At 44.8% G+C, this 11843-nt stretch overlaps 1 protein-coding gene across 1 annotated transcript; it reads right to left on the bottom strand.

The window, feature by feature from the left end:
* Positions 1–183: 183 nt before the first annotated feature.
* LOC147018822 (uncharacterized) lies at positions 184–6327 on the bottom strand. Its single transcript, XM_085900097.1, has 4 exons — positions 6241–6327; positions 6013–6115; positions 434–539; positions 184–323 (listed from the first exon to the last, which is right to left on the bottom strand). Exons 1-4 carry the CDS (start codon positions 6243–6245, stop codon positions 184–186), a joined length of 354 nt encoding a protein of 117 aa, XP_085756223.1. The 5' UTR covers positions 6246–6327.
* Positions 6328–11843: the final 5516 nt, after the last annotated feature.

Below are 11843 nucleotides of genomic sequence, written 5' to 3'. Positions count from 1 at the left end.
GCAAATGATTCTCAACAGGTTGATTTCTGATTACTTTATCACAACTTCTGTTGAACTTATTGTGGGTTCTTCCTTGTTCAACATTTTAATGCAGGGAGTTGAGATAACCTACTTATCATCCTCTCTAAAAGATTGCATTCTGCAGAGTGCCACACTATTGCTTGTGCAATGATAGTATAGCAGTCAATCGACTTGCAAATATAATGGTTCAAATGTGTCCTGCATGTGATGTGAACATGACGAAAGTAACGTACCTTCTGCCTGCAGGTAGGCAGAGTGCTGGTTCTGCAGGCCATGCAACGCCGTACGAATTTTAGTAACATCTAAGGATGGGGAATGGGGTAGACAATTTCATCCATTCTGGCACTCCTTTCTCACAATTACCCCCTCTATGCCAGTCTTCGGCAAAATATTGTGCTACTTAATTCCTCACCTTGTCTTGCTTGTGACTCTGTGGCCTGTAAGGGTCCCAGAGCCTCCTCTGCTCTCACTGCTCTATGTCTCAACATCTCATTGTCATGAGCCAAAGAGGTGGTGTACTGTGGAATGACAAAGTATGTGACAGGACAGCACAACACATAATCACACTTCAAACAAACTGTCTTGGGTTTGCGACCAGTGCAACCATCAGCACTCGCTTATTTGAAAACGGTTGTTCAAATTGGACGACTCTTACTGTAATTAGTTTGGAAGTCAAAATTATATGTTGGAATAATCATCCTTGTTCGTATGCAGCACAAGACTGTGGGGTAGCATCATCAGCTGAGGGCATGGCTGTGCTGCTGATGCAATGCCCTCTGTTGATTAAGGCAGGAATTTGTAATTTGTTCATGGTGCCAGCAATAGCTCGCCAACAATTCACGAAGGATCTTTAACGTCCAACAATGAATGGTGGCAGAAGGGACACCTGTTTAATGTCCAGAGGGACTGCACACACATTGATGAACCACCCTACCTGTGAAACACTAGAATGACAGTTCATAGCTGGTTCAGGATTCAAACCCAGGCAAGGGAGCTTAGAGGTGAGGATGCATACCTCCAGGGTCCTATCAGCTTGTTGGAATAATAACATGCAATTAGGTAAACATTCACTTCCTCCCACCATTCACTTTTTTCACTCCTTCACTTTTACTTCTTTTTTTTTGGGGGGGGGGGGGCAGGTAAGTTGGTGGCAGGATTTGCACTCCAGCCACCATAAAATCCTTCGCTCCACAAAACACAAAAACGGAAAAAATTCTGAAAACCCACTCCGTGGGAGTACCTTTTGTACAGCTACCCTTCGCAGGGCAGCTCACTGGATGACGGGATTGGGGCAAAGCCTTTGGGACCCCCACTCTGATGACAGGAGGAAAACCACAGGGTAACCTTCCTGGGTCAGATTGCGGTAGTGTGTGTCGAAGTGGTGCCAAGGTGTCGTTCACCAGATGGCGGACTCCTTGGGTTAACCTGAGGTGGTCCCTTCGGGTGGGTGCCTGGAATATCCCATCCCTAACGCCCCAGGCGATATACTCTTCTAGTCTTGTTATGAGACATGTGTTGGTTGGTCTCCATGGGTTTGGAACTGTGAACCAAAATAGCACGAAGTTCCTTGATATTGTAAGAAGTCATGGACTTTGGGTGGCTGTTTCATGGTTTCAGCGCCCACAAGCTCATGGCTGGACTTGGTATTCCAACACTGGTGGTGGGGCAAGGGATAGAGACCATGTGCTCGGTGATTGTCACTGGAGGGTGATGCAGAACTGCAGGGTCAGCCGGAGCGCTCAGTTCCTCAATACCGACCACAGGCTTGTGGTAGCAACTCTGAAGTTTCAGCTTAAATCCGGGAGAATTGTACCATCCCAGGCGAGGCTGAATGTTGGCAAGCCCAAGTATGAGAGAGGAGGATGAGAGGGTAGCTTTGAGAACAGGCGGAGTGGTGATTTGGGGGGGGGGGGGTCTGGGTGCTTTGGGGAATCCTGAAGAGTTGTGGAGTGCCTTGAAGACCACCATCCTTGATGTTGCCGGTGGATGTCTTCTAACTCAAAGGGGAAAGAAGAATTTTGTCTCTCAATGGACACTGGATACCATTGATCAGTCACAGAGCCAGGCTTAATGGCAGAGTGAGCTGTTCAGAGAGTTGAGGCACAAAAACTGTACGTGTGCCGAGGGTTGATAAGGAGGCCGATGAGCAAGGAATCTGTGAGGGGGTAGAGCATCACCTTTGGTCAGGTGATTCTCATCCTGCTTACAGGGGAATTCGTGCATTTCGTTCCTCCAAGCCCATCCCTCGGTGTACTGCAGTTGGAATAGAGGGTGGTGGGCTCTTGAGAGACGAGTCCAAAGTAAAGGCCTGTTGGGCCAGTTACTTTGAGTGGCTGTACCATGCTGATCGACCAGCTATTGATTTAGATGTCAGAGTTGTTACTATCCTAACTGCTGGTCCTCCAATCAAATGTGATCCATCTTTGTTTGGGAAACAGGCTGCGGTGAACTGGTTGAAATGGGGTGAAACTTCTGGGATTTGTGGCATCCATGCTGAATTTCTCAAGGCTGGAAATACTGGACTCATGTCGTTGTATCCAGTTCTGTGCTTTGCCTGGAACACAGGCATCATCCCAACTGAATGGAAGACGGGCCTTGTTGTCCCTCTCTGGAAAGGGAAGGGGGATCGCCAGGACTGCAACAACTACCGAGGGGTAACGCTGCTCTCAGTGCCGGGCAAGGGGTTTGCTCGGATAATTATTGAAAGGGTTCGCCACCACCTGCTTGAGCATCAGAGTCCAGAGCAGTCAGACTTTACACCAAAGAGGTCAATGATTGACCATATCCTTGCTCTTCGGGTCCGCACCGAACACAAACAAGAGTTTCGGCAGGGGCTGCTTGCAGTCAATAACTGATCTCTGTAAAGCGTTTGATTCAGTGAATTGGGATGCCCTCTGGAGGATTCTTGGTCTTCGTGGAGTGCCACCAAAACTGATCGATCTGATGTCTGAACTATACTCTGGTACTGAGAGTGCTGTGAGATGTGGTGGTAACATCTCTGACTTCTTTTCAGCTGTTACTGGAGTTTGTCAGGGGTGTGTACTGGCTCCCACACTTTTCAACACTTTTTTGGAGTGGATTCTGGGGAGGATGTCGGAGAGATCAAGCTGCGGTCTATCGTTTGGGAATGTAATGTAAAGATCTCCGACCTTGATTTCAAAGATGATGCAGTCATCTTTGTGGAGACTCTGGATATCCTTTTGGGGGCTCTCAAGGTGGTGAATTAGGAGTCGGAGCCACTGGGATTATGGGTTTCCTGGGTCAAAAGTAAGATCCAGGCTTTCAATGACATCTTGGATGCTGCCATCTTGTCTGTACCTGTTTGTGGTGAGGGTGTTGAGGTCATGGGGAGATTCGCTTACCTTGGCAGTGAAATTTACTTCTCTGCTGGCTGTGAGCCAGAGGTTAATAAATGTCTGGGTAGGGCCTGGGGAGTCAAGGATTCACTGGATCATGGGGTGTGGCACTATTGGTACCTGTGCAGGAGGATGAAAGTCTGAATCTTCAGGTCGTTGGTGCTTCCAGTCTTGCTCTACGGATATGAGACTTGGACTCTGACCAGGGATCTGATACGGCGACTAAATTCCTTTGGTACCAGGTCTCTTCGGAGAATCCTTGACTGTCGTTGGTCGGACTTTGTGTCCGAGAGGTTGCTGAGACTCAAGAGATTTGTTACCTGCACAGTCCGTGGGTGTCCGCTGCGGCTGTATGGACATGTGGCTCGCTCCCTGACACTGTTCCGGCTCACCAGATTCTCTCAGCGAGGGAGTCTCGTGAGTGGAGGCCAATGGGCCGACCACGTGCCTCGTGGTTGCAGCAGGTTGATCAGCATTTGTAGGAGATGGGGATGGGCCAGGTATCTGCCTAGGGGATGGCCAGACGGAGGCTCCTGGAGACCGGCGGAAAGTGGACGCAGCGATGCGCTGCTGCGGCGCATGCTCCCATACCTGACCTGACCTCCCACGTGGAGCGTAATATTAAAGAAGGGATGATCAGTACACAGCAGTTCATCCACTACAGTGTACAGTCGCTATCACCTGTGCCCCTCCCAAACCACATCTACTCTTGTTGACAACGGTTTCATCAATCTTCAGCTCCTGTGCATACGTAATAATGAGGTCACGAGAGGAAGTTCTTCTTTCGTTTGTAATTTACGTAAATGCTGAGAGCATCATTTCTGGGTATGCAGCTGCTGCTGTTGCAGTGCCTCGTGTGGGTTTGGACAGCATTTTGCACATTAATCAGGATGACTGTGAAAACCGCGTGAGCATCGTCCATTAGCATTATATTCAATTTGAAGTAGTTGGGATATGTAAGCACGGTGTTCAGTTTGAGGTATTTGGGGTTTGTAAGCACGGTGTTCAGTTTGAGGTATTTGGGGTATGTAAGCACGGTGTTCAGTTTGAGGTATTTGGGGTTTGTAAGCATCCTGTTTGCAAAGGAAGTCCTTTTCACAAGAGGCACTTGTGAGACTTCAAAGCCCCAATTTCATGTATTATACCTTCAAATTTCACCTGTTACCCCAGTTCGCCATTGCTGACAAAGCACAATGCACCGAGTCAAACTACGCAGTTTGTTCCTGATGAGACCAAGCTTACTGAAATATCTCTCCCCACTGCGGTTTGTCACCATAATCGATATCTCCATAAGAAGTGACCTGATACGTTGAGGAAGGTGTCCGAAAGGCCTTTCTTTTAAGTAGCTGAGCTTGGCTTCTTCGGGAAGTGCACTCTTCCTGCTTGGTGAAGCCCACAAACTGCACCATCTCACCCTGAAAACCTCCAGATGTTGATATGTAGGGTATTCTTGTGTCAATTTCCCAGGCTCAGGGTTTATAAATGGGTACACGTTCAGTTTGAGGTATTTGGGATTGTAAGCACGGTGTTCAGTTTGAGGTATTTGGGGTTTGTAAGCACGGTGTTCAGTTTGAGGTATGCAAGTACGGTGTTCAGTTTGAGGTATGCAAGCATGCTGTTCAGTTTGAGGTATGCAAGAACCGTGTTCAGTTTGAGGTATTTGGGGATTGCAAGCACGGTGTTCAGTTTGAGGTATGTAAGGACGGTGTTCAGTTTGAGGTAGTTGGGGTTTGTAAGCACGGTGTTCAGTTTGAGGTAGTTGGGGTTTGCAAGCACGGTGTTCAGTTTGAGGTATGTAAGCACCGTGTTCAGTTTGAGGTATTTGGGGATTGCAAGCACGGTGTTCAGTTTGAGGTATGTGAGGACGGTGTTCAGTTTGAGGTAGTTGGGGTTGGTAAGCACGGTGTTCAGTTTGAGGTAGTTGGGGCTTGCAAGCACGGTGTTCAGTTTGAGGTAGTTGGGGCTTGCAAGCACGGTGTTCAGTTTGAGGTAGTTGGGGCTTGCAAGCACGGTGTTCAGTTTGAGGTAGTTGGGGTTTGTAAGCACGGTGTTGAGTTTGAGGTAGTTGGAGTACATTTGTTTTATTCAAAAATAAAAATAAAAAAACTGAGGTGTAGTTCGTGTTCATCTTTACCTTGACAAGGAGCGATCAATACAATAAATCCTTTGCTGAAAAGTTACTTGTCTTGAATCCTTTTTACAATTATCCGGAATATTTAACATCATGACAAAATATACCCATCAGGGATGGCGAATCCCCCGCCATTGAATAATTGAAATCAGATAAGCGGTTTTCCATTTATTATAAAAAAAAAAAATTCAAGATGGCCGCCCCAGTCGGCCATCTTGGATCCGGCCACGCCCAAAATCAATAGGGTTCTTCCTTTTCAGGTGGTACATGTGTGACCCAAATTTCAAATCGATATGGCGAACAGTTTATGAGTTATCGCACTCACAGCTATAAATGTTGACGCCCAGCCAGCCGGACGGACGGACGGACGACCCCGGTTACAACAATACCCCCCTTCCGCCACGCGGCGGTGGATAAAAACGACATCAGTCAATGGAAGAAAAGGATATGATAAACATTTGATGATGAAAAAGACACGAAGCCGAGGCTGATGTCCTCACTCACCCGCTGCCATGCTTCGTATTTCTGCAGCAAGTAAGTGAAGCCCTCATCCGAAATTCCCGCCAAGGACGCCATTGAATGAGCAGAGAAAACAAGCTGCCTCGACCTGTGAGGTAAATATCACTGACGCGCATTAACCTCGAGCATGGTCTTTATCATCATTCAGTAAATAACAAAAAATAAACAAGAATGAAAACGACTCAAAAGACCGGACAAATTTATTACACCAACATCATTTTACGCTCTCCACCCTCGATTTCACCACCAGCGGCTTCACCGCCAACTTCACCATTTCGTTCGTTGCTGGGATCTGGGAGACAGACGTCACGTGCCTCAATGAACGGCGGGCCCCAATCCCTGAAGAAGAGGGAAAGAACACCTTGTTTTGCACCCGGTAGTTAATGTATTCAGGGAGCCCAAGCAGGGTACACTCACCTTTATAAAATGGGGGTACACTAACCTTTATAAAATGGGGATACACTCACCTTTATAAAATGGGGGTACACTCACCTTCATAAAATGGGGATAGACACCTTTATAAAATGGGGATGGACACCTTTATAAAATGGGGATGGACACCTTTATAAAATGGGGATAGACACCTTTATAAAATGGGGATAGACACCTTTATAAAATGGGGATAGACACCTTTATAAAATGGGGATAGACACCTTTATAAAATGGGGATAGACACCTTTATAAAATGGGGATAGACACCTTTATAAAATGGGGATAGACACCTTTATAAAATGGGGGTACACTCACCTTTATAAAATGAGGGTACACACCTTTATAAAATGGGGATACACTGACCTTTATAAAATGGGGGTACACTGACCTTTATAAAATGGGGATACACTCACCTTTATAAAATGGGGATAGACACCTTTATAAAATGGGGATAGACACCTTTATAAAATGGGGATAGACACCTTTATAAAATGGGGGTACACTCACCTTTATAAAATGGGGATAGACACCTTTATAAAATGGGGATAGACACCTTTATAAAATGGGGATAGACACCTTTATAAAATGGGGATAGACACCTTTATAAAATGGGGGTACACTCACCTTTATAAAATGAGGGTACACACCTTTATAAAATGGGGATACACTGACCTTTATAAAATGGGGGTACACTGACCTTTATAAAATGGGCGTACACTGACCTTTATAAAATGGGGGTACACTGACCTTTATAAAATGGGGATAGACACCTTTATAAAATGAGGGTACACACCTTTATAAAATGGGGATATACTCACCTTTATAAAATGAGGGTACACTCACCTTTATAAAATGGGGGTACACTCACCTTCATAAAATGGGGGTACACTCACCTTCATAAAATGGGGGTACACTCACCTTCATAAAATGGGGGTACACTCACCCTTATAAAATGGGGGTACACTCACCCTTATAAAATGGGGGTACACTCACCCTTATAAAATGGGGGTACACTCACCTTCATAAAATGGGGGTACACTCACCTTCATAAAATGGGGTACACTCACCTTCATAAAATGGGGGTACACTCACCCTTATAAAATGGGGGTACACTCACCCTTATAAAATGGGGGTACACTCACCCTTATAAAATGGGGGTACACTCACCTTTATAAAATGGGTGTACACTCACCTTTATAAAATAGGGATACACTCACCCATGCAGAGTACACTCACCCATGCAGGGTACACTCACCCTTATAAAATGGGTGTACTCACCCATGCAGAGTACACTCACCCTTATAAAATTGGGGTACACTCACCCTTATAAAATGGGAGTACACTCACCCATGCAGAGTACACTCCCCCATGCAGGGTACACTCACCCTTATAAAATAGGTGTACTCACCCATGCAGAGTACACTCACCCTTATAAAATGGGAGTACACTCACCCTTATAAAATGGGAGTACACTCACCCATGCAGAGTGCACTCACCCATGCAGGGTACACTCACCCTTATAAAATGGGAGTACACTCACCCATGCAGGGTAAACTCACCCATGCAGGGTACACTCACCCGTGCAGGGCACACTCACCCTTATAAAATGGGGGTACACTCACCCTTATAATGTGATGAAATCTGACTCACAATTCCAGCTTATTATCGGGAAATCATTATTAACCTGGAATTTGTATATAAACCTCATGTCGAGCTTCACTCTGCACTCTGTTCCAAGAAACAAATCTACAGGGTGTTGTGTGTGTGGTGTGTGTGTGTGTGTTTGTGTGTGTGTGTGTGTGTATGTGTTGTGTATGTGTTGTTGTGTATGTGTTGTTGTGTATGTGTTTGTTGTGTATGTGTGTGTTGTGTGTGTGTGTGTGTGTTGTGTGTGTGTGTGTGTTGCGTTGTGTGTGTGTGTTTGTGTGTGTGTGTGTGTGTGTGTGTGTGTGTGTGTGTGTGTGTGTTGCGTTGTGTGTGTGTGTGTGTGTGTGTGTGTGTGTGTGTGTGTGTGTGTGTGTGTGTGTTGCGTTGTGTGTGTGTGTGTTTGTGTGTTTGTGTGTGTGTGTGTATATGTTGTGTATGTGTTGTGTGTGTGTTGTGTGTGTTTGTGTGTTGTGTGTGTGTTGTTTGTGTGTTGTGTATGTGTTGTGTGTGTGTTTGCGTGTGTGTGTGTTGTGTGTGTTGTTTGTGTGTGTGTTGTTTGTGTGTATATGTGTGTGTTGTTTGTGTGTTGTTTGTGTGTGGGATGTGTGTTCACTAACCCCCCCATGGTCTCGCACTGCAATGCAGACAGGTTTATAAGGCCTATTTTAACTTCCTGTGACTTTGGCCTTTGATATTTGACCCAATTATTGACGAATTTTCTCCATAATCTCATAAAATTATATTTGTTGACAATTTTATGACAAAAGCTCAAATGGTAAAAAGGTTATGGCCAGGACACACACACACACACACACACACACACACACACACACACACACACACACACACACACACACACACACACACACACACACACACACACACACACACACGCACACACACACACACACACACACATACATACACATATACACAACACACACATACATACACATATACAAACACACACATACATACACACACACACACACACACACACACACACACACACAACACACACACACACACACACACACACACATAAACACACACACCACACACACACAACACACACCCTCACACTCTCCCACACACAACACACACCCACACACACCCACACTCACACCCACACACAACACACACACACACAACACACACATACACAACAAACACATACACAACAACACATACACAACAACACATACACAACAACACATACACAACACATACACACACACACACCACACACACAACACCCTGTAGATTTGTTTCTTGGAACAGAGTGCAGAGTGAAGCTCGACATGAGGTTTATATACAAATTCCAGGTTAATAATGATTTCCCGATAATAAGTCCTTTTCACAAGAGACACTTGTGAGACTTCAAAGCCCCAATTTCATGTATTGCACCTTCAAATTTCACCTGTTGCCCCAGTTCGCCATTGCTGGCAAAGCACAAAGCACCGAGTCGAACTACGCAGCTTGTTCCTGATGAGACCAAGCTTACTGAAATATCTCTCCCCACTGCGGTTTGTAACCATCATCGATATCTCCATAAGAAGTGACCTGATACGTTGAGGAAGGTGTCCGAAAGGCCTTTCTTTTAAGTAGCTGAGCTTGGCTTCTTCGACAAGTGCACTCTACCTGCTTGGTGAAGCCCACAAACTGCACCATCTCACCCTGAAAACCTCCAGACTTGGATCTGTAGGGTATTCTTGTGTCAATTTCCCAGGCTCAGGTCTCGGTTTCTCCTGGTGAAGGTTTCAGAAATCTCGAACAACCTTGACGTTATTGTAGAATGTACATCATTGTTTCATACTCAGAGTATCGAGCTGCCAAATCTGCTATCAGGGAGTGCGCTCGCACTCTCTATATAGGGATGGCATGGAAAACAAATGTCAGCCTCACCAGCTGTATACAAAACGAAAGTTGGAATATCATCTCTAAAAAGTCACTTCGGCTCCATATGACAGAGTATCTGGTCTGTACTCCGTCTCAGTACTCCAGACCATAGCAAAACCAAAAACACTGCGATCGGTCAAAACCGGCAAATCTTCTCCTTCATCATAATAATAGCAATAACAAGTAAAACCTGGAAGGGAAATCGGTAGAGCACATACCTCCGCCACGTAATGCTTGATTCACAAGAACATATCAGGCACAATACATCATGCTATAGAGTTCCATATCATTTTTGGCTCTATCTCTCAATGGGGAAGAATCACTTAAGAATTAAATAATTCACATATCCAGATCCAGATTCGTATCTTCAATAAAATCGAAACAATTCGTCCTTGCGACAAACTCAACATGTCTACCAAGTTTCGTCCAAATCCGTCTGCAACTTTTTGAGATTTCGTGCTATATCATTATTTTAAGACGTATCTCTCAATGGTGAAGAATCACTTTTTAAAATTCTAGTAGTCGGATCCGGATCTTCACCAACATCGAATCAATTCTTCCTTGTCACACACCCAACCTGTTCACCAAGTTTCATCCGAATCCGTTCACAACTTTTTGAGATGTGTTATATATTGGTTTAGCCCTTTCTCTCAAAGGTGAAGAATCACTTAAATGATCAGATCCCGATCCGGATTCGGATCTTCACCAAAATTGAAACATTTTTTCCTTGTTACACATCCAACATGTCCACCAAGTTTCGTCCGAATCCATTCACAACTTTTTCAGACATCGTTTTTGGCCTGATCTCTCAATGGTGAAGAATCACTGAAAAATTCTAGTGGTCGGATCCGGATCCAGATAATCACCATAATCTAATCAGTTCGTCCTTGTTACACACCAAACCTGTCCAAAAAATTTCATCCGGATCTGTCCACAACTTTTTGAGATATCCTGTACACAAACAGACACAAAGGGGTGAAAACAACCTTCTTCACCTTCGGTGGTGGAGGTAAAAAGACAGAAAATGTCATCGCCCCTGTTATTTCAGTAATTTCGCTGTGCAGAGTTAAAGGGCTAGCCCATATTTATGTCCAACTAAATTGGCTGCCAGTCTCCCAGTCGGCCATCTTTGATCAGATCACAAAATAAAGTGAGGTGTATGTGTGTGCCATCATAGACTGTGCTTGTGTCAAGTTTGAACAAAATCAGACTATCCATATCTGAAAAATATATTGGGGACACATTTAAGTAAGAAAATGGCCGCCAGTCAGCCATCTCGGATCTGATCTCAAAAATAAATGATAAACCACCATTCTTTGTCTGTGTGCCAAGTTTGAACAACATCGGTAAATGCGTGTTCGAGAAACGCTTAAGAACGTGTTCAACATCAGGTTTTTTATAACCAAAATGGCCGCCAGTTGGCCATCTTGGATCTGAACTCAAAAAAATGATGTGCACATGAAAATACCATCATGTGTTGTCTTTTTGCCAAGTACAGATAAATTCGGTCCATACATGTCAGAGATACGTTTACAGACGTACGTACCATGGACGCCCGCATGGACATGAAAATCGAGCCCAAATCCATAAGCCCCAGTTTGAAACAAAGTCCAACGGGGCTAATAATCGTCAATATCAATCATCATCATCATCATCATCATCATCATCATCTTCAGACGGTGTATTGTTACGAATTTGGAAGCTTACTGCACTCAACATTCAGGTCCTTAACGAACAGTTATATCGGTAAGTGTGTGTTTATAGTTAGGGCCCCCAACCTGTGTCTAACGGGAATTACATGTGTGCACTGCGGAATTTCGTTTACAACAAACCTCCTT

The sequence above is a fragment of the Eptatretus burgeri genome, chromosome 10, assembly GCF_056783735.1.
Source record: "Eptatretus burgeri isolate ZD-2024b chromosome 10, Ebu_testis_v1, whole genome shotgun sequence".
Taxonomy (NCBI): Eukaryota; Metazoa; Chordata; class Myxini; order Myxiniformes; family Myxinidae; genus Eptatretus; species Eptatretus burgeri.
The sequence above is the reverse complement of the archived record's forward strand: the minus strand, read 5'-3'. Positions and strand labels throughout refer to the sequence as shown.